General features: G+C 60.9%; 1 protein-coding gene across 1 annotated transcript; it reads left to right on the top strand.

The window, feature by feature from the left end:
- The first annotated feature begins 21,021 nt into the window (after positions 1–21,021).
- Positions 21,022–25,199, top strand: EN2 (engrailed homeobox 2). Its single transcript, XM_087821345.1, has 2 exons — positions 21,022–21,682; positions 24,883–25,199. Exons 1-2 carry the CDS (start codon positions 21,022–21,024, stop codon positions 25,197–25,199), a joined length of 978 nt encoding a protein of 325 aa, XP_087677471.1.
- Positions 25,200–25,522: the final 323 nt, after the last annotated feature.

The following is a 25,522-nucleotide window of genomic DNA, read 5'->3' as shown; positions in this document are numbered from 1 at the left end:
GGCTGGGGGCTGGGGTGACGGGTCGGCAAGGAACTGGCACCAGGTAGAACTAGGTCAGCGTGTGTTAGTGTGAATGTGTGTGTTAGTGTGTGAATGTGTGTGTGTTAGTGTGAATGTGTGTGTGTGTGAATGTGTGTGTGTTAATGAGTGTGTGTTAGTGTGTGTGTTAGTGTGAATGTGTGTGTATGTGAGTGCGTATTTGAGTGTATGTGTGTGTTGTGTGTGTGTGTATGTGTATTAGTGTGTATGAGTGTGTATGAGTGTTAGTGTGTCATTGAGTGTGTGTCTATTTGAGTGTGTGTTAGTGAGTATATGTTAGTATGTGTGTGAGTGTGTGTGTCAGTGCGAGTGTGTGTACACGTGTGTGGGGGTGAGTCCTTGCCTCGGGGACGGCCTCTTCTAATGAGGATCCCCGTCTCCTGGTCAGTCCCCTAAGCCGGGGCTGGGGGGCTACGTGGGCTCGGGGGGACCCTCGCAGCCGGGGAGAGGCTGGCTCTGCTCCGCTGGCCCCCCGCCCGGATCCCTGTAAGCCTTGGACCTGGATGAAGTGCAGTCGGTTCGTTGATTTGGCCACGCTGTCAAATACCCTCCACCTGTGTCCCATCGGCCTTGTCTAGACGCACAGGTGCCCGCAGAGACGGCCAGGCCCCAACTTCCACACCCCACTCCTCCTGGCTCCGCCTGGGGCTCCCTACAGCCCCATGAGGCCCGGACGGCAGTCGTTCTAGAGGCCCGGAGACAACCCACGACTGGGGGAGCCGCAGAGCCCTGAGCCCCCCTGCCCCCCACCCGGCCCACCTGCCCGGGAGTCACCAGAGCGCACACGCAAAGGAAATTGCTCAGATACCATCTCTCCTTGGACCTGCCTGCAGTGGAGGCCGGAGAGGCAAGGGATGGGTAAGCCACCCTCCTGCACCCCGTTCCGGAGGCAGGTAGTAGTGGAAATGCCTCACCCGAGTCCTTCCTGTCTGTGGAATGAGCAGGAACCGTACACTCCCGGGTCCTCCACAGCCTGCGGGAGGCTCAGAGGAAACCGGTCTGAGCTTTACGCTCCGTATCCTATTTGTTCCCACTCCTGCTGTAACATGTCCCTGGCTTGAAACAATGCCAACTTTTTACCTACGATTCTGCAGGTCAGAGTCAGACGCGACCTCCCTGGGCCAAAGTCAGGGCTCGGCCACGCGGATTCCTCTGGAGGCTCTGGGGGTAAAATCAGTCCTGGGCCCTTGCCAGCTCCCAGAGACTCTCACGTTCCTTGGCTGGTAGCCCCCTCCTCCGTCTTCAAAGCCAGCGCCTCTGCATCCCTCTGACTATTGCCTTGGAGAAGGCTCTGCCCTTCCCCAGGGCCCTGGTGACCAGACAGGGCCCACTGGGTAACCCTGGGCACTGTCCCATTCAAGGTCCTTGGTCACCTCTGTGAAGTCCCCTTTGCCACATCAGGTAACACAAACTGCAGGTCTGCGGACCAGGCTGTGGACATCCTGGGGGCCACTATTCTGCTGACCACCTCCAGGCTTTTTTTTTTTTTTTTAATCCCCACCCGAGGATATTTTTTCCATTGCTTTCCAGAGAGAGTGGAAGGGAGAGGGAGAGAGAGAGAGAAACATTGATGAGAGAGAAACATTGATGAGAGAGAGAAACATTGATGAGAGAGAGAAACATTGATGAGAGAGAGAAACATTGATGAGAGAGAAACATTGATGAGAGAGAGAAACATTGATGAGAGAGAAACATTGAGAGAGAGAAACATTGATGAGAAACATTGATGAGAGAGAAACATTGATGAGAGAGAGAAACATTGATGAGAGAGAGAAACATTGATGAGAGAGAGAAACATTGATGAGAGAGAAACATTGATGAGAGAGAGAAACATTGATGAGAGAGAAACATTGAGAGAGAGAAACATTGATGAGAAACATTGATGAGAGAGAAACATTGATGAGAGAGAGAAACATTGAGAGAGAGAGAAACATTGATGAGAGAGAGAAACATTGAGAGAGAGAAACATTGATGAGAGAGAAACATTGATGAGAGAGAGAAACATTGATGAGAGAGAGAGAGAAACATTGATGAGAGAGAGAGAGAAACATTGAGAGAGAGAAACATTGATGAGAGAGAGAAACATTGAGAGAGAGAAACATTGATGTGAGGGGGACACATTGATTGGTTGCCTCCCACTCTTGCCCAGACTGGGGCTGGGGATCGAGCCCCCAATGGAGATACGTGCCCTTGGCCGTAATCAAACCTGGGACCCTTCAGTCTGGGGCTGATGCTCTAACCGCTGAGCCAAACCTGCCAGGGCAGACCACCTCCAGTCTTGCAGACCCCCGAGACCCCCAAGCCAGGTCTCCACGTGCCAGGTTCAAGCCTCGCTTCACAGGCTCACCTTGTCCCTGGAAGCTCACCCACCTGCAGAGGAGATTGTGAAGACGGGGGCCCGAGTGGCTCGGGGCCTCCCGAGCTGGAGAACCTCAGGACCCCGAGGCAGACCCCCGCGTGGACGCGGTCACGGCACAGAAGGCTGGGATGTGTGCGCCCCGTGCTGCTGGGCTGGAGGCACGTGAGGAAGCCGGGGCGGGTGAGGTGGGCATTTGGTCCCCTCTCGAAGTCACGGAGGGTGAGAGGACACGGGCGGTCAGGAGCCTGTCTGCTTCCCAAAGCTGCCTCACCTCCAGGCTGGGCCCAGGCGTGGCCCCAGGGGCGGCCGTACCTCCTTCAGGATGCTGCCCCCGGGGGGAGCCAGTCGAGGTCAGACGGTAACCGCTGTACCAGGTTCGTTCGTCCCACAGGTATTGGCGGGAGCCGGCTCACTGCCACCCTGTGCCGGGTGCTGGGGTGCAGCCTCCGCTCGCAGGCCGGATGGGGGAGCTGACGGACACTACGGGGCAGCCTGTACTTTTTAGAGAACTCGCTCTTGCCCTGGCCGGTGGCTCAGTGGTTAGAGTGTCGGCCGGACACCGAAGCGACAGCCGTTTCCGGGAACCTCCTCTATCCCGGGCGCTATGAGCACAGCCGTGAACAGAGGAAAACGTCTGCCCGGGGCCTGAACCCCGTAACAATCACCAGCTTTCTCCTGTTTCTCTTCACGGCAACCGCAGGTAGGCGTCTACGCCCGACTCGGAAATTTAAAAAGCCCGACACCCAATTAGCTGCCTAATTAGCTCCAAACAATAACCGACCGATCACGGGTGAAGCCGAGTCCCAAGCTGGATGGAAATGAAACGAAATGAAAACAGAAGGCGCTCCCTCCTCTCCCGCACCTGAATGGTCTGTATTTAAAGACGCGGCTCGTCCTGAAATGGGACACGCTGGTTTCGGCCCTTAGCACCCGCGGGCTCTGTGTCCTGTCTGGGTCTCTACTCTCACAAAATGACTTTTAACGACCTGTGCACTGGGAACATTTTCACATAATGAAAAGTCACGTTATTTTTGTTAAAAATATGTTTTTATTGATTTCAGAGAGAGGAAGGGAGAGGGAGAGAGAGAAACATCCGTGATGAGAGTCATGGATCGGCCGCCTCCTGCTCGCCCCCTGCTGGGGATCCAGCCCCAACCCTGCATATGTCCTGACCGGGAATCGAACCGCGATCTCCTGGATCCTAGATCAATGCTCAACCGCTGAGCCACGCCGGCCAGGCATGCTGTCTATTAAAGTGGGTGAACACAGAGGGAAGGCCAATGCCACCTGAGCATCTGCCCCTGGGCCTGTCACTCCTCCCAGGAAGGCAGAGTCTCCTACCTCCTCTGCCCCAGGGCCGCTTGGGGACGGGGCTGGGGACACTAGGTGGGACTCCTCCCGGCAGGAGAGGACGTGGAGACTTCCAGACTTGGTTGTCACCCACGGCGTCAAGGCCTGGAGGAGTGGGAATCCATCCCAAGGTTGGCTGTGACGGAACCACACGTCACACGTCCCCGGGCCAACCCCACCCACGCCGTCCATCCTGACATAGCCGCGTGGACTGTGGGCCTTGGGGTGGGCCACTGTGTCTGAAACGGCCCATCTGCCCAGCACACGCTGACCTCCTGTGCAGGTGGCCTCTGTTTCTATAGGACGCGTACCTGCAGTGGGATTCCACCTCGAGGGGACGTGTGCTTTTACGTGTCTTGTTAAGAGGGACAGACCATGCCCCAGCCGGTGTGGCTCAGTGGTTGAGCTTCACTCATCAAAAGGTCGCTGGTTCAATTCCCGGTCAGAGCACATGCCTGGGTTTCGGGCTCCATCCCCAGTAGGGGCCGTGCAGGAAGCAGCCAATCAATGTTTTGCTCTCACGTTGATGTTTCTCTCTCTCTCTCTCTCTTTTCCTCTCTCTGTAAAAATCAATAAAAAATAAAGAATAAAAAGTGGGGGAAGCACATTCCAGACACCAGGGTTCTCACACCAGTTAAGTCTGTTCTGAGGCAGGGAGGCTGGAGGCCCCCGGGAGCTGGGACCTACCGCCTGGGGCGCCTTGGCTGGGTCTCCAGCAGCTCAGCAAACCCGCACAGATGGTTTTGAAGGAATTGTGCTGCATGTAAAAGAAGATACCTTCTTCCTATAAGGCCTCCAGTTTCACGAGTATCCAGGGCTCAGCGCTAAGGACCGGGGTTCAGAGCAGCCACTCACCTGTCAAGTGGCCTGAATCCGCCACTGGAGCTGACGGACTTATCAGAGCTGCGCTCCCGAGCAGCTGGGAGAGCCTGGGAGCACTGGCGGCCGACAGGGGGCCGCTCAGAGGCGCCGGCTGCCGGCTTCTCAGAGTTGCAGCCACGTGGGTGCGGGTGCGGGTGTGGGTGTGGGTGTGGGTGTGGGTGTGGGTGTGGGTGTGGGTGTGGGTGTGGGTGCCCTGCCCATCCCAAACTGCTTCAGGTAAGAGCGTGGCCCGATTCCAGGATCCGAAACTCACAGGTCTCCACAGGACAGTGGCCGAGTCAGCAGGGTGGGGCCTCCAAGGTGGAGAGAGACCTGCTTCCCCAGCTTCCTCCGCACGGGGACCCTGCCTCGTCCTGTCCCCAGCTGCCACCCCACTCCTACTGACAACGGTGACGTCTGTGGTCTACACGGGGCTTCCCGGGATCCTTCTCAGAACCACCCTCAGAAGGCGTGTCCCTGACCTGTCGTCCGGCCCTCCAAGGTTCCCTGCAGCTCCTCGGACGGGGGTCACCCCGGCTCTGCCTCTTGCTCGCAACTGTCCCCTCGGCCAGGTGCTCGTCCCAGTTCTCCCAGCGGCCCTGCCGGCCCTTTCTCTTGGGTTGACGTCATAGTTTACTTGATATCTCTCGTCCCTAAGCCCAGATCCCACCCGCTGTGTTCTGAATATTTGAACCCCCCCAATTCCACCCCACACCCCCCAAAAATGGTCTTATGTTGAATCCTAACCCCCAAGGTAATGGTCTCCTGAGGTGGGGCCTCAGGGAGGTCATGAGGTCGTGAGGGTGGGGTCCCCATGAATGGAACTTGTGCCCTTTTAAAGGGACCCCAGAGAGCCCCCTGGCCCCTCCTATTGCGTCAGGACAGTGAGAAGCAGCCCCACCGGACCCCGCCCTGCCCACCCCGACCCCGACTTCCAGCCTCCGGACAGTGAGGAAGAAACTTCTGTTGCTTGTCAGCTCCCGTCTGCGGGGTTCTGCGGGGTTCTGCGGGGTTCTGCGGGGTTCTGCGGGGTTCTGCGGGGTTCTGCAGCAGCAGCCGGAGGAGAAAGGCAGCCCCCAGCCCGTATCGCATCCCTGCCCGTCTCCATCCCGCCGGCCACATGTCCACGGGGTCTCCGGTCACCCGTGGCGGGACCTCGGGTGGGCGTCCGAGGTGGACAGTGGAGGCTGCAAACTAAACCCGCTATGTTTCCCTTGGGCGCCGGGAAAAACATTCTGGGTTTAGCTTCAAGCCGCTTTGAGGACGACCACGGGGACACACAGACGCTGGGCGCGCCCGCCAGGAGGGACTCGCTGGACGTCCACTCCCCGGTTGTGCAGCAAAGTCAAGCAACTGGCAGTGTCCCCGTCTATGAACTGAGAACAACGGGAGAGGCCGTGAGGCCCGAACCCCGCCGTGGGCAGGCCCCCCGCAGCCGCTGACTCCCCAGGTCTCCCTTTGTCTGTGCGCCTGCGATGCCTGCTTGAGCCAGGCCACAGCCACCCAGTAGGTGCCTCTGTGCCCAAGATGGAAAGTTAATTAAATTTAAAGCTTCAGGTGCTGTAACACAAATTAGGTCTCGGCTTCATCTGTTAACGTCCCCAAACCTTGACAGCCAAGTATACTTCGGATGTGTTATCTCCGGGTAAAAAATCACCTACACCAAAAAAAAAAAAAAAAAACCCCCAAAAAACCCCCCAAAACCCCAAACCGGAACCAAGTGTGTGTAGAGAAGACAACGCCAGCGGATTCAACCTCGGGAACTAGGTCAGCGGCGAGGCGTTCACCCCGCGCGGGGGGGAGAACTCCGTGGCGGCTGAATTATTCATGCCACGTGCGCCCTCGCGATTTAACCAGACAATTGAACGCTGGTTTGGAAGGTCATTAACACCCAGGAAAAATGCAAATGGTTTTTTTCTCCCTTTTAATTGTCATAGCGCGAGGCTCTCCACCACCTGGAAATGAGATGGAAGCAGGTCCCGTCCCTAGCGGGGCTGTGGGGACGGCTCCCTGGGCCAGGCGCCTCTCGCTGTGGCGGAGAAGGTTCCCGTGGGCCACGGCGCCTCCGCAGAGACCCTGCGGGATGGGTGAGGAAGCAAATTGAGGTGCTATTTAAAGCCCTGTGCTCCGCCGTGGATAATCAGGAGATTTTTCTCGGAGAGGGTGGAATTGGGGGCAGGGCTCAATTAGCCTAGAAAACACCCCCTCCGCGGCCACCCGTGGAAGGGAGCGTTCCCCGGGGGATGCCGTGGCAGAGGGGACCCGGCCCACACCTTCATCCTGGGAGCTCGCGGAAGAGTGGGGACGCGCCCAGAGCCGCTCTGCTTAATGATGATCGGTAGCTAGAACCCCTCCCGGGCCCCAGCCCAGCGCACCGACTGTCCCCAAGGAGGCGGGTTTGAGAGGGGTCGTGCGCAGAACATTTCGGATGAGCCTGAAATAAATGAGCGGCTCCCACTTCACGTTCCGAACCGGAGGGCGGCCTGAGGCCTAATCAAGGTCAGTGGTGTTGTTTTTAAGACTCACTCGAGGATATATTTTTTTCCATTGCTTTGCAGAGAGAGTGGGGGAGAGAGAGAGAGAAACATCCAGGTGAGAGAGACACATCGATGGGTTGCCTCCTGCATGAGCCCCAACCAGGGCTGGGGACCGAGCCTGCAACCGAGCGAGGGCATGGAATCAAACCCGGGACCCTTCCGTCCTCCGGCGGAGGCTCTAACCACTGAGCCCAACTGGCCAGGGCTAATCGTGGTCAGTTTTGCTTCTGGAATCCCCTCAGGTCCGTGGGAGGCGTCATGGGTGCTCCAGGCCGGCCAACACCACAGGGTGCAGCTGTGGGGAAGACCCTCCTCTCTCGGACCCCGCGGTCTAGTCGGGACAAACGGGGAGCACGCAGGTAGCTGGGTGAGGGGAGCTGGTGGCCCCCTGGAGCCTGGGGGAGCAAAGTAGAGGGGGCCTGGGAGCCTCAGCTTTGCTAGTTCCTGGTTTGCTGGTGAACAACTCATTTGGTGTAGAGGAGAGGTGATCAGATCTTCCTATGTGTGAAAATGACCCAGGAGCTTGTTAAAAATGCAGGTTGCCGGCCTGGCCCACGTGGTTCAGCATCGCCCCACGCACTGAGAGGTCGCCGGTCCGATTCCGGGTCAGGGCGCATGCGGGGGTTGTGGGCTCGATCCCCCGTAGGGGGCGTGCAGGAGGCAGCCGATTCATGTTTCTCTCCCTTTCCCTCTTCTGTCTGTAAAAATCAATAAAAACATATTTTTAAAAAATTAAAAATTTGGGGCCCAGACTGTGCTTTTTAGACAACTGTCCAGGTGACTCTTGCAAGGGGAGACACGCCGGCCTAGAGAATTCAGTCTCGTGTCTAGACGTGGAGACGTGAATGCTGGCTCCCGGCACAGGCCGGTCACTGTAGCCAGCGGTAAAATATGCAGCTCTGGGGAAATTCCTGCCAGATCCCACAGACCTGCTGTGTCAGACAGAACAGCGGGTCCCCAGAGATGTCCACAGTCCAGTCCCCAGCACCTGCGAATGTGTCCCTGCTGTCGCCTGAACGTGTGTGCGTTTGCTTCTTAGATCACCATGAAGGACAACTGAGTCGGTCACAGGACAGGCGGGCCAAGGTCAGGGAGCGTGGAGGTTGGGGCAGGGTTTCTGGGTGTGCAGAGGAGGTCGGGGGGGGGGGGCAGGCCCTGGACAAGCTCAGGCTGTGAGCCCCAAACGTGAACATCGATACCTTCCAATGTGACTGTCCTTAGAAGAGGGAAAGAGGCAGAGAGACACGGGAAGACCGCCACGTGACGCTGGAGACCCCGAGACCAAGGGATGTGCCTACGAGCCAAGGGATGCTGAGGACTGTGGGTGACGCCCGAGGCTGGATGGGGCGGAAGGATCCCCCTGGAGGCTTCGAAGGAGCATGACCTGGGACTTCTAGCCCCAGAGCTATGAGGGAATAAATTTATATTGTTCTAAGCCCCCAGGTTGTGGGATTTTGTGCCGGCAGCCATGGGGCAGGGGGAGGGGGAGACACTGAAGCCACCTCCCTGCCCCCCACTTCCAAAAGCAAGTAAGCAAACCTGCTCTCACCGCTGAGAGGTCACAGCTGGGGCTCGCTGGGGGCCTCTCCCTCCCCCTGCTGTTGTCTGGGGCTTTAATATTTTCCCCCTCATTTCCCTCCCCTGACGGACTCAGACTCATTCTCTGGACCCCAGAGCTGTTCATAAAGAAAGAGCCCAGCTGGTGTTGCTCAGTGGTTGACCGTGGACCCATGAACCAGGAGGCCCCCAGTTCGAGGTTGGATTCCCGGTCGGGGCACAGGCCCGGGTTGCAGGCTCCATCCCCAGTCGGGGGCGAGCAGGAGGCAGCCGATCGATGCTTCTACTATCTCTGTCTCTCTCTCCCTTCCTCTCTCTCTCAAATCAACAAAAACATATTTTTTAAAAAAAATAAAGAAGCCCGTCCGGGCGTGGCTCAGCGGTTGAGCATCGACCTAGGATCCAGGAGATCAGGGTTCGATTCCCGGTCAGGACACAGGCCCGGGTTGCGGGCTGCAGCCGATCAATGACTCATCACTGATGTTTCCATCTCTCTTTCCCCCTCCTTTCCTCGCTCTGAAATCAATAAAGATATGTTTAAAAAAAATAAAAATAAAAATAAAAAAATAAGGAAAACACCACGGTGTCATTGTAACTTTACTCATCAATCACGGGAAGAAAACTGAAAAGAAGCAGGTAAAGTTAACGTTAATAATATAGTCAGTCAGCCTGACGCATCCGAAATATTATTTCAACGTGTAGGCGACACGCTCGTCACTGGGCGGTTTAGGACTGTTTTGGCCCTAAGGCTTCGCCTCACGGTCCGTTTTACACCGAGCGCCGGTCTCGTCTGTGGGGCCCCCGTGCCCGCTGCAGACACTGGCCCGCGGCGAACTCGTGTTTCACAGCGAGAGGCGTCCACGCGCCCGTGGGTCCGAACGGGGGCAGGCGTTTCTGAGGAGCCGAGCTGAAAGCCATTTTTTAACATTTAGGTTCCAGTTCATGAAAATTAAAAATTCAATTCTTCAGGCCCACGAGCCGAATTCTGAGGGCTCAGTGCCACAGGCGGCTGGGGGATCAGAGCAGCTGCACCCCCTCCAGGTGCCACTGTCCCTGATGCTGTGCCCAACCTCCCCCCACCATCCCCTCCTCCAAGAAAGTGAGTGGGACAGGAGCCTTGGGGCCCAGCCCCCCCGTTACCCAGCTCTGCTCTGGCCTGCGCCCCGCGGACCTCCCCGAGGACCGGCCGGACCGGCCGTGTATGGAGCTTGGGGAGCACCGGGCAGGAAGCAGGGAGCTCAGGGCGGGGGACAGCAGGCCAGACACTGAGTGGGGGTATTCTAGGTGGAAGGAACACTTTTCTTTTAAAAAAAATATTTTTAAACTATGTTTTTATTGATTCTAGGGAGGGAGGGAGAGAGAAACGTTGGTGAGAGGGCCACCTGTCAGCTGCCTCCTGCACAGCCCCTCCTGGGGATCGAGGCCGCGAGCCGGGCCTGTGGCCCCACCGGCAGCCTCTCTGCAGGGGATGACTCGCAACCCACTGAGCCACACTGGCCAGGGCTGGAAGGAGCACTTTTCAAAAGTCTGGAAGCTCGTGTCACTTCACACCCACTAGGATGGCTACTATAGAAAAAACAAACAGAAAATAGTAAGTGTCAAGGATGTGGAGAAATTGGCCCCCCGGTGCTCTGCTGGTGGGAACGCGAAAGGCTGCAGCCGGCTGCTGCCGAGATCCTACGGCGGGTCTTCCAAGCACGGTCGGTAGAGTTACCATATGGTCCATCGAGCTCACCTCTGGGTGTAGGCCCCACAGGCCCGAGAGCAGGGCCTCCGGGGAATGTGCGCCCTCCAGGCTCACAGCAGCATCGGTCACAAGGGCCGACAGGAAACGAGCCAGGCCTTCACTAAGGGGTGGACGGAGGCACAGACACGCAAGGAAATACTATTCACCTTAAAGTGGAAGGAAATTCTGCCTGGCCGGTGTGCTCAGTGGCTGAGCTTCGTCCGTGCACCAGGAGGTGGCTGGTTCGAGTCCTGGTTTGGGGGTCAGGGCACATACCCGGGGGTCAGGCGCCATCCCCAGCAGGGAGCATGCAGGAGGCAGCTGATCCATGTTTCTCTCTCATCAGTGTTTCTATCTCTCTCCCTTCCTCTCTCTGAAATCAAGAAAAACATATTTTAAAAAGAACACATATTTTAAAAATAACCAAGATGATCCATTTTATACAGTTTTCATAATTAAAAAAATTAACCTCGTTTCAACAATACATGACATCAAATTTTAAATCAGAAACACACACAACCATTTTCCCTACTTAATGTTTCTCCTGGCTATATTATTGGATAAAACGTATACGTCTTAACGTTTTGAAGACAGTAACCATCTCCCGAGCAGTATCAGACAGCCCAGAACTCAAATTTGCCAAGAGGCAAAATTTCCTTTTCAATCTCAGAAAAATTTATAATTTTCACTGCCGCCAAGGCCCTGGTGGAACTTGGGCTCTCATGGGCGATGCTGAAAAAAAGAAAAGTCTGGGAGCTGGAGAGGGTGGGGAGTGCCCGGCGCGTCAGGGAATCAGACCTGTTGGTCAGCATGTGCGGGGTGCCCACAGATGGAGAGGCCTTGGGTGCACCCCCAGACCTGGACGCCAGGCCCGGCTGCCATCGAGCCTCGCGTCAGGAGGGCCCTGTGTTGGGGTCCCCGCGCCTTCGCCGCCACTGGGCCTCCAGCTGGTGGGCGTTGGCCTTCTGTCCCCAGCTGCCCCTGAGGGGTGGAGACAAAGACAGAGCTACAACTCCAAAAACCCAAATAAGTTCAAAGCTGAAAGTCGCTTTCAAATCTCATTTGGAGCCCAGCCAGCGTGGCTCAGCGGCTGAGCACCGACCTAGGATCCAGGACATGGAGGTTCCATCCCCGGTCAGGGGCCTGCAGGAGGCAGCCGACCAATGACTCTCTCATCATTGACGTTTGTCTCTCTCTCTCTCTCTCCCTCCCCCTTCCTCTCTCTGAAATCAATAAAAACATATTAAAACAAAAACAAATCTCATTTGGTGGCAAAGCTCGACCTGAACCACTGAGGTGAGGTTCCTGCCCTCACTGTGGAAACATTAATGGGCCTGATGACAGCACCCGCGGGGCCAAGTCATACACGTGCCCACGCCTTCCAAAATCAAGGCAGCTCTGGAATGCATCCGCTGCTAGGGGACTGTGGACACCTAGTGTCCACCTCAGGAGACTAGCAAAATGCATTCATTCATTCATTCATTCATTCATTTATTCATGACATACTGTTCTGTGCAGCAGTTCCCAAATATGCTCTGCAGATCCTGGGGTCCCTGAGACCCTTCCAGGGGGTCCACAGGCAACCGTTTTTACAGTTGTGCCGAGTCCTTTCTTACCCGCGTCCCTGCTCAGACATTGGCACCCATGTGCAAAAATACCAGCCGGTAGCAAGACGCCCCTGTTCTCCAGGCCTCTGCCCCCTTAGCCTGGGTCCCCCAGACCCTGCTGTCCGCTGCTGTCCTGTCCACTTTGGCCCTTCACGTCCTTCACACTCTTCGGTGTCTGCACTAGACCAACCCCCTCCCCCCAAATTCAGGTTTTATGAAAGACCTCCGGACACCCTGCTTCAGTGGTTCCCCCCCTGGGCCACTGGGGATGAGAGGGGTCACGGAGCCCTTAATCCCTTCTAACCTCTGACCTCTCTCCTTCCTTTTAAGCAAGTTCCCCACCCCCACTGCGCCCCCAGCCTCCCCTCCCCCTTCTCCGCTGGACAGAGAAATAGCGCATTTAAAGTGCGAGGGGGGAGACTTAGGAGACCCGCTGCGACCGCTCCTCCTGGAGGTGAGCGCTTCGGACGCGCAGTGGGGACGCCGGGCGGGGAAAGGGCCCCGGGTGCGCAGACAGGACGGCCAGGCTTGCTGACAGTCCCTCCCGGACCGCTCCCCTCCCCTGGGCGCGCACGTGGGGGCCTGATCCCCCCATACTGGGAACGGGAGGGAGTCTGATGTTAAAAGGGGCAGTGGGAGAGCTTTTGGACCAAACAGCTGCTTAGCTGTGGAGACCCGCGTGGGGACGTCATGGGCTGGGTGACGGAGCCCAGACGCTAGGTTCGCCAAGGACGCACGCTGGAGGCGGAGGCCCGGCGAGCTCAGGGTCACCAGGGCCAGGCCTGCCTGGGGGTGTCCCGGGGGAGGGGGCGGGAAACGCAGTTTCAGATCGCGCCTCCCCCAGAGCCACCTTTCCACTGAGCCCGGACTGGCGGCATCGAGTTCACTGCAGGGCTCGGGCCCCTCGCGCGCCCCGCAGATCCGCGGCCCGGCCCCGCTTTGTCCGGCGCGCTCACTGCTCGGCTCAGTGGACCAGGGCCCCTGGCCGGGGGCGGCCTCTGATCTGTGAGCTGCGGAGAGCTCGGCGGCTCATTGACGGCCCCACCGGCGGCCAGCACCGCCCCGGGCCGCGCCTCCGAGGGGGCGCTTGGAGGTGGGCGCACAGGCTCGCACCTGGGGGGGGCGAAGTCCGCCCCCCAGGAGCCCCCTCCCGCTGGCTCTGCGCTGTGATTCCCGGGCCCTTGCTGAGGCCCCAAGAGTCCTGGCCGCGCAGCGTGGCCCGGGCGCATCCCCAGGAGAGTCTCTGGGCAGGGCGCGCGCGGGACCACAGCGCCCCCTCCCTCCATCTCGGGGCGCCGCAGGACACCGGGCAAGTCCCGAGGAGTCTCCCCTAAAACCACGCTTACCCCGGGGTTCGCTGATGAACTCAGATGCCCAGGGGAGAGGGAGACCCTCGGAGGAAACCTGCCTCGGGGCCACCTGGGGGAGGCCCCCCGGAGGGATGCCCGCTGCAGCCGCGAGGTGGGGAGGAGAGTTCGGGGAGGGGTCGAGGAGCCGCACCCCAACTGAGGCCGCCGATTCTGGAAGGAAGAGACCGGGTCACACCCGAGCGAGCAAAGGCCAGTGGCCTGCCCCCACCCCCACCACCGGCACACAGCCCGCTCCCGCCTGCGCGCGCGCTTGGCCAGGCCCACGCGCCGAGGGGAATCCAGCGAGGGGCTTCCCCCTGCGCCTCCGGCACGGAGACCACTGCCCCCGGCGGGAAGCCCCGTGTTCCCGCTCGCCACAGACACCTCCAGGCCACCCCTGGGTGATGCGGAGAAAGCGGGGCCCCTTCCCTCTCCCGCTCCCGCAGAGCGGTCAGCACCCTCCGGTGGGTGCCCGGCAATGCGCCTCCTGTTTCCAGGCCCGAGCAAGGCCCACCCCGCCCCCACCAGCCCCGAACCCGAGAATGCGAGGCGCCTGGGTTCCCGGAGAGGGAGCTCTGCTCGCGCCCGGGCGCCCGCGAGCGTGATCAGCGCTGTCTTTTCTCTCGGTCTCCTGCTTTCCAGTTGTTTCCACCGCGGAAAGGAGATTCCAGCCCGGGTGGAGAGGCCGAGGCCTGCATTCAGCCCAGTCTCGGACCCGGGCAGATGCTCGCCGCTTTGGTGAACTCCATGCTGGCCGCCGAGCGCGGAGCGAGGTTTCCAAACCGACCGAGTCCGGGTTTCACCTCCGATGTGCGACGCTGCGCTTTTGCGCGGCTGCTTTTGCGCGCGGGGCGGCCCAAGTCGTTCATCTGCAAATAAGACGGGAAACCTCAGCGTAGCAAAAGTGTGTGGTTTGTTTGGGGGACACCGCGGTGCGCCCTCAGTCCCCGCTCCCAGGCGCAGAGCTCCCCTACCCGCCCCCCCCCCGCCCCCAAATCAGCAACCCCGAGGCTGCGCCCCAGCCCAAGTCAGCCCTGGCAGCGAGGACCGGGAGCTAAGGTAGCCGGTTAATTAGAGCAGCTCGCCTTTCTCGCTCCCGGCTGATGGGAATGTGTAAATCCCGAGGAATTTCGGGGCATTAGCTGCATCTGTGGGAAATCCTCGGGCCTATCTCGTTTCTCTCTGCTGGCCGCCGTTAAGACTCCAGATGGTCCCGGTTCCCGAACTTTGCCGTCCTGGCAGAGGCTGTTGTGTCTTAGGGGATTAGCTGGTGGGAGACACACACAAGTCTGAAACCCCATCCATCGCATGAAGCGCGGGGCAGAGAGGCTGTCTGCAGAGCCATGGAATTATTTTTTTAGAGCCACGGGGAAGGGGAGGGACGGCTGCCAAGAGAAACAGCCCCTGCACCATGTGCCTTAACTTTCCAAGATTGCTTTGCTGGGCTTTTCCTGCAGTAGATGAACCTGGGAGGAGGGAGGGGGGGTATGGGGTTTGCAGGGGGAGGTGCTGAGAGTGAGTCCAGGCCCTAAAGGGGAGCGGACCCTATAGCTGCCCAGGGCCTCGAATGCAGTGAATAGGGCAGGCGGGCGCCCACCGAGCGGGCTGATGCCGGGTGAGTACTGGCCTGGGCCTTCTCGGAGCCCACGAGGGAGCCTTCCTGCTCCTAAAAGGCCAGAACTGGCCCCCTGAGCGCATTTCTGCTCTGAGCGCTGGAACTGACGGGGTTGGGACACAGCCCGACTCCCCCATCCTCTACACAGGATGTGTATCAACCAGATACTCAGGCGAAGGAAATGACCAGTTTCATAAAACTCGGGGGAACCGGCCAACCATTTAACCTAGTCCAGGGAACTCTATAAACTTAATTCACAATCTAGTTTCCCACTTTATAGTGAAACCGTAATCTTAATATCTAGGGTGTCTCCCCCCAAAACGCTTGGACTAATTCTAAAGGCAGTGGTTACTCAAACACATTTCGCTTTCAAAAGTGAGCGATCAGCTGTTCCAGTGTGTATACATTTTGGGGGACACCCCCAAATTGATATATTTCTATTTTGATATAATATTGATATATTTCTATTTGATAAAGAAGCAGCTCTGTAAATCAGCTCTATGACTCACATAAACGTAGGTCACTGTTAAAAATCGATCTTCCCCGTCCTACCCAGGGGACACGCACGAATCCCCCCACGATGCCGTATTCAGTTGCTCATTAGGTGTTTTCTTCCCAAACTCGTCTAAAATTCTGGACCCTCCAGCCGCTCCGATCGTTTTTCTAAAACGACTGTAGAGCCGGCGGATAGAGTTTGTGGTGCCCAAGCCTCTGGGACAACCTGTGTCTTCTTCGGGGAAAGAAAGGCAGGCGGCCTGGAGCTCGGCTCCGCCGGGGAGGGGAAGCAGGTGCTGCGGGCTGTGGTGTTGCTTTTGAAAAGCTTGTTTTCCTTCCAAAGGTCGGAAGGAAGCTGGTGAAGGGGTACTAGAATTTCGTGCGTTGTTTGTAAGCAGTTGTGAGTCGGGAGAGAGCGGGGGACTTTCTCAAAACCCATTTCCCCTCTCCAGGGTTTTGTTCTCCCCGGGGTCTGCGAGGCCAGCTTGAGCTGCACACACTGTCCTTAAAATTCCTCCCCCAGACCAGCCTGTTTGCCCCCGGGTTGTGTAAAATGCGCCTTTTTTTCTGGGTCCCCGCCATTCTGAGGGGACATCTCCCTTCCAGGAGGTGTCAGGTTGGGGAAATGCCTCTATGACTCCCAACCATGGCCCTGCACTAGCTGATCGAAAAAAAAAAAAGATCCCAGCCAGCTCCCCCCAGGCCCCCCCAGGGTCTCTCCGTGGAAGACGCGATGGTGGAAGTGGCCCATCTTCCAGAGGGGGCCTGTTTTACTGGGATTAAGAACAGCAGTGAATCCGGGTGAGGGCCCAGGAAAGGAAAGGGGCTCCCAGGGCACAAGGTGGCTCCCAAGCACAGTCAGGATGTCCAAGGCAGTCCCCAGCCCTGGAGAACCCCCAGGGCCAAGGCCAGGGCCAGGGCTAAGGCCAGGGCCAGGGCCAGGGCGTGGGAGTGAGTTTGGGTGTGGGCCTCAGGAGAAACCAGGTTATAGGAGGTCCTGCGTCAAAGCCTCCAGCTCTGGTGACCTGCCGCCCTTTGCCCAGCCCAGCACTGGGACTGAGTGTCAGAAGGAGGTCTTTTTCCCATGGCCCGGACAAGAGGCACTCTGCCATGGGTGCCTCACCCACTTTGCACCCCCAGCACCCAGGTAGCTGTGGCTGAGCCCTTGGGGGCAGTGCCCAGACCAGGAATGCCAATGCCCCCCCTCTTCAGCCAGGCATCACTGCTGCCAACCCACCCACCAGCCTCTCTGTGGCCACAGGGTGCCTCTGAAGAGCTGGGCCCCCGGGTGGCCTGGGGCAGGGACAGGCCCGGGTCTTGACCACAAGGGTGAGCTCCCCACTCCCCTTTCCAGATCCCCTCTCCCCTCTCCAGGCCACCACTGCCGCTTTTAACCCCTTCCTTCCTGGGGTTACTTGGAGGCGGTCCCTGGCCTCCAGGTCTGTAGGCCTGTGCCCAGACACCCCGCCCGGTGCCCTTCTCCAGCCCTTTGTCTCCAGGCTGGGTCTTGGTGCCTCACAAGGAGCCGAGGGTGGCTCTCCCGGGGCCAGAGGTGGTCCTTCAGGCTCGGGGCTCCCCACCCGATTGTGTTGGGGTCAAGATTTCACTCTCTGAATTGCAGGGTGTCTCTACCAACCCAGTGCCAGGGTCCCCACGCCCATCTAGAGGAGTGTGGGAAGTGAGGGGACAGCAGAGTGGCGGAAAAGTCACCCTCTTCCGGCTTCTTGTTTAAGAGAAATGGGGGGGGCTGGACCCTCAGCCAGGCACCCAGAGTCTCCGGAGCCCCCTGCTGCCCTGGGGGATGAGAGGTTATTTGTGGGTGTTATAAATACCCCGCATCCAGAGGCCTCTTCCCGGCTCTGCGAGGCCTCGTCTGTGCAGACCCCAGAGGGACCCAGGACCATTCTCCCTAAGCAGTCACCCTCTGAACCTCCCAGAGAAGAAGGGATGGGGTTCCCCAGCCGGGCGTCCCGGGGAGACACGCGCATCCGGAAGTGGCTGGCCTGGCTGCAGAGCGACTGACCCTGAGGGCCAGGGCGGGCTGCGGTCCGCCCAAGAGCAGGGCAGCGGGCTGGGCGCGGGGCCACGGGGCTGGGCCGCATCTCGGGTCCATGAGCAGAGGCTTGGAAATGCGGGCTCCCCCCCCCCAAAGCACAGCCAGGGTGGGGTCCCAGATCCGGCAGGAGGCCAGGTTGGGCCTCCAGCACGTTTTAAAATGTTCCAGAAACAGCTTGAGGTTTCTGTGTAAGACAGGATCCTCTCTGCCCCCACCCCCGGCTTGTTTGGATGGTCCCCGCTCTCAAAGGGCACTTTCCCGGGTTATTTTAATGTTTGGGTGGACTTGGGGACGCCTGAGCTGCAACCCCCCAATTATTTCTCTCTTCATTCCTTTCTCGTTCCTCCGTTCCTCCTGCACCCCCCTCCCCCCACCTGGCCAGGCAGCCTGGAGGCCAGGGTCCAGGTTTACCAGCAGAGAACTTGCGGTGACTTGGGGTCTGGGTCACAGGAAAGAATGCACAGAAGTCCCCGCCTTGGGCTCATTTAATGCCGAGGCAATCAGAGGCAACAGTGCCCAGGAAACTGGAAAATGTTTCTCAGGAGGCGGCCTAATTGGTTTTCAGGGGCCGGCTGAGAAATTAACCTGGCGGCTTGGGCCGAGCGGGGGCCCTGGGCTCTCCCTCCACTGGCTCTGCCTTCCCAAGACCCAAAGTAATTGGATATTGTTCCCTGACTGGTGATGATTAGGGTTCCCCGAGCTGCAGGAAAACTTCCCCGAACCCTAAACATGTGTCCATAGGCTGTTCCCACAAACCCCATCAGCCCCATTTTCCTAGGGGCAGGCAGGCTGGGGGTTCATTTTTGGAGACGCAGGCAGGTCTCTGGCAGGTGTGTGCCTAGCCAGGTGATCTGGTGAGAACCCTTCCAAATGGGGGGGGGGCACAAGGAAGAGATGTGAGTTACCCCAAGTGAGAAGTGGCTTCCCCACCCTGCTCGAATCTCACCGGGGACCCATGAGCCTCCCCTTCTGTCTCTAGAACTGACCCACACCCAGCACCTACCTGCCTCCACCACCTCTAGTGACCAGTCCAGGGCCTCCTCCCACCCCTCTGGACCCTTGTCCTCAGGCTAATTTTGCTGGGAGCAGCCTGAGGTAACTGTTGCACCCCGGAGCTTGCAGTGGGTGAACAGAGCTGGAGTGGAGAGAGGACAGGACCTGGTGGGGACAGGGGGGGAGCTGAGCTGGATTAGGGGCAGCTTTGGTGGCCCGGAGGGCAGCTTGCCCAGACCTTACCCGGTCTCTCCTGGCCTGGCAGCACCCACTGGCAGTCCCAGGCCCAGAGCCCGCTCCGGGGTGGGCCTCAGCCCTTTGGCACCCGGCAGCCGCCTGAGCCAGCCAGTCCTGGGGCACCTGACCCCACCTCCTCTCCCCTCCCCACCCCCACTTCCATCCAGCCAATGCTCCTGCACCCTCACAATTGTCCTTTTGGGTGTTTTCGAGGTTTGCAGATTTCCATAAACACGCGTTTTAAATGAGGGACCAGCAGACCTGGGCGACAAAGTGCGTTGGGGATGGAGCTAGGAGAGAAGAGCAGCGGGGCAGGAGCCTGGGGGAGGCGGGGAAGAGACAAGGAAATGGGGGTTCCAGGGGGACGTCGGACAGCAGCTGGAGGAAGTTTAGAAAGGGTAAGGAAAGGCGGGGAGGCGAGAACCAATCCAACGCCCGCCTCCCGGCTTAATTCCTAACTCCCCTTTCGGGCGGGCCCTGCTCCCTTAAAGGAAATTAAGAAGACCAGGGGAAAGGCCTGGGAGCCCCTGGATCCGGGTGAGACTTGGGGTGTGTGTAGGGCGTGTGGTCGGCTGGTAGTTTCCACACAGGACGACTCGGTTCCAACCCCCACGCTCCCTTATTTCTGCCCCACGCGGAGCCGAAATCGAGCCCCCGCGCTGCGCTCGGCCGCGTCCACACGCGCGCTTCCCGAGGACGGGTGTCCCCTGGGGCACCTGCCTGGCGCTCGCGCCGCCCGCCCGCACACGCACACGCGCCCACACGCGCTCACACGCACCCACACGCACCCACACGCACCCACACGCGCCCACACGCGCTCACACGCGCACTTACCAGAAGTGTCCGCGGGAGGAGGGTCCTGCGCGCCAGCGCGCTCGGCTCAGCGCGGGCATCCGCCGGGTCGCCCAAGTCCAACGTAAGTGACAACTTCCCTCTCCGCCGGCGAAGGGCGCGGGGCTGCCAAAGTCCTTTGTATCTCGGCAGCTCGTTTAATATGATTTATGCATTTTTGTGCAAGGAATTGTGGGATTTTCCCCCCGCGGTAAACAATATGGAAATGTTAAAAAACAGCAGCCTCCCGGCGCGGGCGCGCGCGCGGGCGCACGTCTGGGCGACCCCGAGGGGCCGCCGCGGGGGCTCCCTCGGTCCCCGCGCCCAGCGAGCGACGCGGCCACGGCCTCGCGGGTCCCGGCTCCCGCGCCCGGCGCGGCGGACGCGGCTGCTTTAAGGGGGGGAGGGGCGGCGGCGGCGGGGAGGGGCGGCGGGAGCCTCCTGTCACCGAGCCCCGGCCGGCGCGTCACGTGGGCGCGCGGCGGCGCGGCCATTGGCCGGAGGCACGTGTCCAGGAGCCGGGCCCGCGACGTCACTCGAGGGGGCTCTGTTAAAAATAAGAACAAGATCCAGAGTGAAAGTGTCGCGGGCTGCGCCGAGTGGCCTGGAAATTTCCGAGCGGGCGCCGAGGCCTGGCGGCGAGGGCGCGCGGACGGCGAGGGAGCGCGGGCGGCCCAGCGCGGCCCGGCCCGGCCCGGCCTCCCGCCTCTCCCCCATGCGACTCGGGCCGCGGGGCTCGGGGGGCTCGGCGGGGGCGCGGCCGCACGCCCGTGGGGCGCCCCGGCGCGCAGCGGGGCGGCGGCCGAGCGCAGCGCGGGCCCGCGGGCCTCCTCCATGTGCGTGCTGGCGGCGGCGGGCGCGCTGACCGCCGGCGCCCCGCACCCTCGAGGGCCGGCCCGGGCGCGCGGGCGGGGGCGGCCGGGCGGCGGCGGCGGCCGGAGCGGGCCCGGGCGGGCGTGAGCGCCGAGGAGCGCGCCGCCTGCATGCGCGCAGCTCCAGCCCCGGGCGGCCGCGGCGGCAGCGCCGGAGCCCGAGGCAGCCGCACGCGGAGAGGAGCGCGGAGGCCGGAGGCGCCCCGGGTCCCCGCCGGACCATTGTGACTGTCCGGCGCCCGCGCACGCGCTCGCGCTGCCGAGGAGAGCGCCGGGCTCCCGCCGCTCCTGGCTCCGCGCGCGGGGCGACGCTTGGCGTTTTCGAACTCAACTCGCGGATCGGAACGGCTCCGCCCCGAGCGCGGCCGGCGGCTCGGAGGACCCCAGCCCTGGCCGGGGCTGCGGCGCGCGCCCTCGGAAGACTCGGCGGGGAAGGGGCGCGGGCCGGCGGCCGGGATCCCCGTGCGCGCCGCGTACGTGCCGGGGGCTGATTGGAGGGGTCCCCGGAGAACCAGTTTGGGATTTGCCGCGACCAGCATGGAGGAGAATGACCCCAAGCCCGGCGAGGCGGCGGCGGCGGCGGCAGAGGGGCAGCGGCAGCCGGACTCCAGCCCCGGCGGCGGCTCCGGAGGCGACGCGGACACTGGCCGCCGGCGGGCTCTGATGCTGCCCGCGGTCCTGCAGGCGCCGGGCAACCACCAGCACCCGCACCGCATCACCAACTTCTTCATCGACAACATCCTGCGGCCCGAGTTCGGCCGGAGAAAGGACGCGGGGACGTGCTGCGCGGGCGCGGGCGCGGGGAGAGGCGGCGGCGAAGGCGGCGCGGGCGGCGCGGACGGAGGCGGCGGTGCGGACGGCGCTGACCAGCTCCCGGGGGCCGGCCGCGAGCCCCGGCAGAGCGCGCCCTGTGCGCCCGGTGCGGGCGGGTCGCTGCCGGGCGGCGGCGGCGGCGGGGACCCCCCGGGCGAAGGGGAAGGAGGGTCCAAGGCGCTCTCGCTGCACGGCGGCGCCAAGAAGGGCGGCGACCCCGGCGGCCCCCTGGACGGGGCGCTCAAGGCCCGCGGCTTGGGCGGCGGCGACCTGTCGTTGAGCTCGGACTCGGACAGCTCGCAGGCCGGCGCCAACCTGGGCGCGCAGCCCATGCTCTGGCCGGCCTGGGTCTACTGCACGCGCTACTCGGACCGGCCTTCGTCAGGTGAGCGCGCGGGGACCGGGCGCCGCGGGCGCGGGGCTGCGGGGCTGCGGGGCTGCGGGGCTGCGGGGCTGCGGGGCTGCGGGCTGCGCTGGCGCGGGAACTTACGCGGAGAAAGAAGACTCCAGACGCACCCCCCCCCCCAACACACACAAAGACGCACACGCAGCGACGTGGTGCGCGGCCCACGCTGGCCCGGGCTGCGGCCAGGAGGCGAGGGGACGGCGTCGGTTCTCCAGGGGGGTACAGACTCCTTAGAACGGCAGGAGCGACGGGACCTGCTCTCTCTTGCCTTTGGGGGCCTCTCCGCGGAGCCCCGAGTTCCCCACCCCGTGCCTGGAGTTCATGGGGTGGGGAAACTGGGGTGGCTGGAAGACAGGCCCGGGAGCTCGCCGCTCACCCCTTTCTCGGGCCCTTGCGGCTCAGTCTAGACCCGGGACCCACGGGTAGCCACCCCCAGACCCGGATTCATCCTGCGACCCCCAGATGCAGCCGGGGAAGGGGGAGCGTGGCTGCGGCTCCCCGGGGATGCGGGGGGATCCGGAGAGGGAATGGCTGAGAACGGGGCCCTTTGCGCTCTGCCCGGTTTTATTTGCAGAGCCCTCGGAGGAGGAGCGCAGCTCCCATCTCGCACACAGCCGGGGGGCTGGGGGGCCTGCAATTCCTCCCCTCTCCCCCCAAGAAGGGAACTGCTCCCTGAGATTTCCCCCGGCTGCTCCCGGGTAGGGGGGGCAGGCTTGGAGACGGGGTGTGTAGAGGTGCTGGGTGTATTTTTCATAGGTCTGGGGTTTTAAAAAAGCCCGGTCCCAGTCCTCGTGGACATCAGCAGCCTCGTTCAACGCGGGTCTGTGGCGACCACCGACTCCACAACTCTGACCGGACCCCTTGCCCCCAAACCCTCAACTGTTTTGCGGGGGGAATGGGGGGGTCGTTTCGCCAACCTCAGCACCACCGAGGCACTCCTCGACTGCCTCGCCGCAGAAATGCGCGTGTCTCTCTCTGATGAGACCCAAATTTCTCCAGTTAGACCTGGAACTCGGTCCATTGTTCTGGCCTGTCTCCTTTGTTAATATTTAATTAACATAGAGGCGCACAATGGGGCGGCGAGGAGCCTCGGCGGCTTTGTGAGGCCCGAGGAACAGCGCGCCAGACCCCAGTGGCCCGCGGGAGCCTGGCGGCCCGGCCTGGCCAGCCTCGCTGGGTCTTCCTGGACTTAAAAAAAAAAAAAATTTTTTTTTTAAATCCCCCCCCTCCCCCCGTAAGATCACGTTTATGTTTCTTGGGGTTTCAGGAAAGAGCGAGGCAGAGAGTTTGCCTGCGGAGGTTTGGTTGTGTTTCCAGGACTCCCGAGTGTTTCGTTTTGAAAGAAAATCCAGGAAGAAAGGAAACTAAAAATTCTGCTTTGGGGGAAGATTTTTCTTTTCCGTAAAAAGGGCTGTGTGTGTGTGTCTGTGGGCTGGGCCGTGTCTGCAGGAGCCCCAGGAGCAGAAGAGTGTTGTGGGGTCCCCAGGCGCCTCTGGGGTGGGGGAGGGAGTGAAGGCGGAGACACCGGCTGCTGGGGCCAGAGGCTGCTGTGGTCCAGCGGGTGCGGGCCGCCTGGGCCTCTCTGGGCCTCACGGAGCCACCTCTGCCCCCTTGGCGCAGCCCCCCAGAGCCCCCTCTCACGGGGCGAATCCGCACCCGCCGATTAAGGCCTGGCCGCCCAGCCCGCGCCCTCCGCGTGTGTGCGATGGTGACTGTGAGTGTGCGTGTGGGGCGCCGGCCGGAGTGTGGGTGCACTTTATAATCTAAAAGGCGGGGGTCTGAGCCCAACAGGCCCTTGGCCTCTCTGTGGCAGTTTACCTCCCTGGAGAGAGCGCTTAGCTGGCTGGGTCGCAGGGAGGAAGTTCTCCGTGCGGCTGGGTCCCTGGACCTTCCCAAACCCATCACGAAGGGCGGCCCCGGAGCTGTTGTCTCCCCAACCCTTGGTCCCAGTGGGGGTGCAGCCGCAAAGGGTGGCGGGCAGTCCCCCAGCCCTGCAGGGTGGGCTGGGGACGGGCTGGGGACCTGGGGTTCGGGCTGCCTGAGGTCTAGCCTTTTGCAGTCTCCAGCCACAGACGCCTGGTAGAAGTTGGGGTGGGGAGCTCCCCAAAGCGGATCCACTCACTTCACAGATAGAGACCCAGGGGTGCAGCCCCCTGCCCCCCACCAGCCCGTCCGGGCTCCTCTCTCAGACTCCTTCCCAGGCTGAGTTAAAACAAAAAGAAAATGCTTCCCCCCGCGTCCCTCGCTCAGGCCTCTTCCTGGGGCTGGGTCCTGTGAGCCTGGCCGCCTCTGTCCCAAACCCACCTCTGGTGCTGCGAGGTGTCCTAGCGGGAGGGGGCCTGGGTGGGGGTCAGAACTGCGGGTTCTCTGCCCAAGGTCAGCCGGGCCCCCAGCAGCCTCCGGTGGGGGCAGGGACGGGCGGGAAGCGGCGGTCAGCTCTGGGGCAGTGACGGGTCTCCTCTCTGTGCCGGGGGACTGGGGAGAGGTTGGGGGCTGGAGGGGGAGCCTGGGTTGGCGGGGCTGCTTCCCCACCCAGAGAAGGACACGTGTGCCCCTGTCCTTCAAGGAAACAATGAACTTGGGCCCACAGGGCCCGTGGGGGAGGCAGAAAGGGGACTGGGCTGGACACGGACGTCTGGGCCCCTCCCGGCCTCAGGACCCACAGCCCTGGGCACCCTGTGGGTGTCCCCTGTGGGTTCCTGTGGGAACCCCTCCACAGCCGGCAGGGCTCCTCCTGCTACTCTTTCCCTTTCCCCTCACCTCTGGCCCAGCCCCTAAGCCCAGGCAGCCCTTATTTCTGGACAGAACCTCGGAAAGGGCTGGGAAAGGCCAGGCCAGAAAGTTGGGGGGACCTGCTTCCCTGCACGAGTTTTCCTTTTCTTCTGGAGACGTTTCCCTGAAGTCTGCCCTGTACCCCTACTCCCACCCTCACTAGACTTCGCTGGCCCCTCGCCTCACTCCCCAGGGTGGGTCGTGGAGGTGGTGGTGAGCCCAGGCTCCCAGTCCCCCCAGGTCCCGGTCCCAGCCCAGCCCCGAGTCTCCTCCAGGTCGGCCCTGCGACCTTGGGCACCTCCCTGCGCAGCCTGATCCTCCCCGCACCTGCGGGGTGACCCGGGTCGGAGCCAGCAGGCGGGTCCGCAGCCCCTCATTGGTGTTCTCTGTCCCCCACGCCTACCCAGGCCCCAGGTCCCGCAAACCAAAGAAGAAGAACCCCAACAAAGAGGACAAGCGGCCGCGCACGGCCTTCACGGCGGAGCAGCTGCAGAGGCTCAAGGCCGAGTTCCAGACCAACAGGTACCTGACCGAGCAGCGGCGCCAGAGCCTGGCCCAGGAGCTCAGCCTCAACGAGTCGCAGATCAAGATCTGGTTCCAGAACAAGCGCGCCAAGATCAAGAAGGCCACGGGCAGCAAGAACACCCTGGCCGTGCACCTCATGGCGCAGGGCCTGTACAACCACTCCACCACGGCCAAGGAGGGCAAGTCGGACAGCGAGTAGGCCGCGGGCCCGCCCGCCCCGCGCCCCTGTGCGCGCCAAACAATGCAATAATTTAAAGCGATCAAAAAGGGCCAGTGTATAAAGATTATACCAGCATTCCTAGGGAAAAGATCGTGTATTAGCTACGGTTCTGCAATATTCTATGTGTATATAATTTACAGGTGATGTAAAATCCAAAATATCTGACTATAAAATATTTTTTTGATTTTTTTATGTTTATGAGATTATGCTAATTTTATGAATTTGTTTATTTTTATTTTTTTGCGAAGGGGGCTGCTTAGGGTTTCATCTTTTTTTTTTTTTTTTTTAAATCCCCTAAGCTC

This window comes from Miniopterus natalensis, chromosome 10 (assembly GCF_054644295.1).
Source record: "Miniopterus natalensis isolate mMinNat1 chromosome 10, mMinNat1.hap1, whole genome shotgun sequence".
Classification (NCBI taxonomy): domain Eukaryota; kingdom Metazoa; phylum Chordata; class Mammalia; order Chiroptera; family Miniopteridae; genus Miniopterus; species Miniopterus natalensis.
Note: the sequence above shows the minus strand (reverse complement) of the source record. Positions and strands in the feature narration are given on the sequence as shown.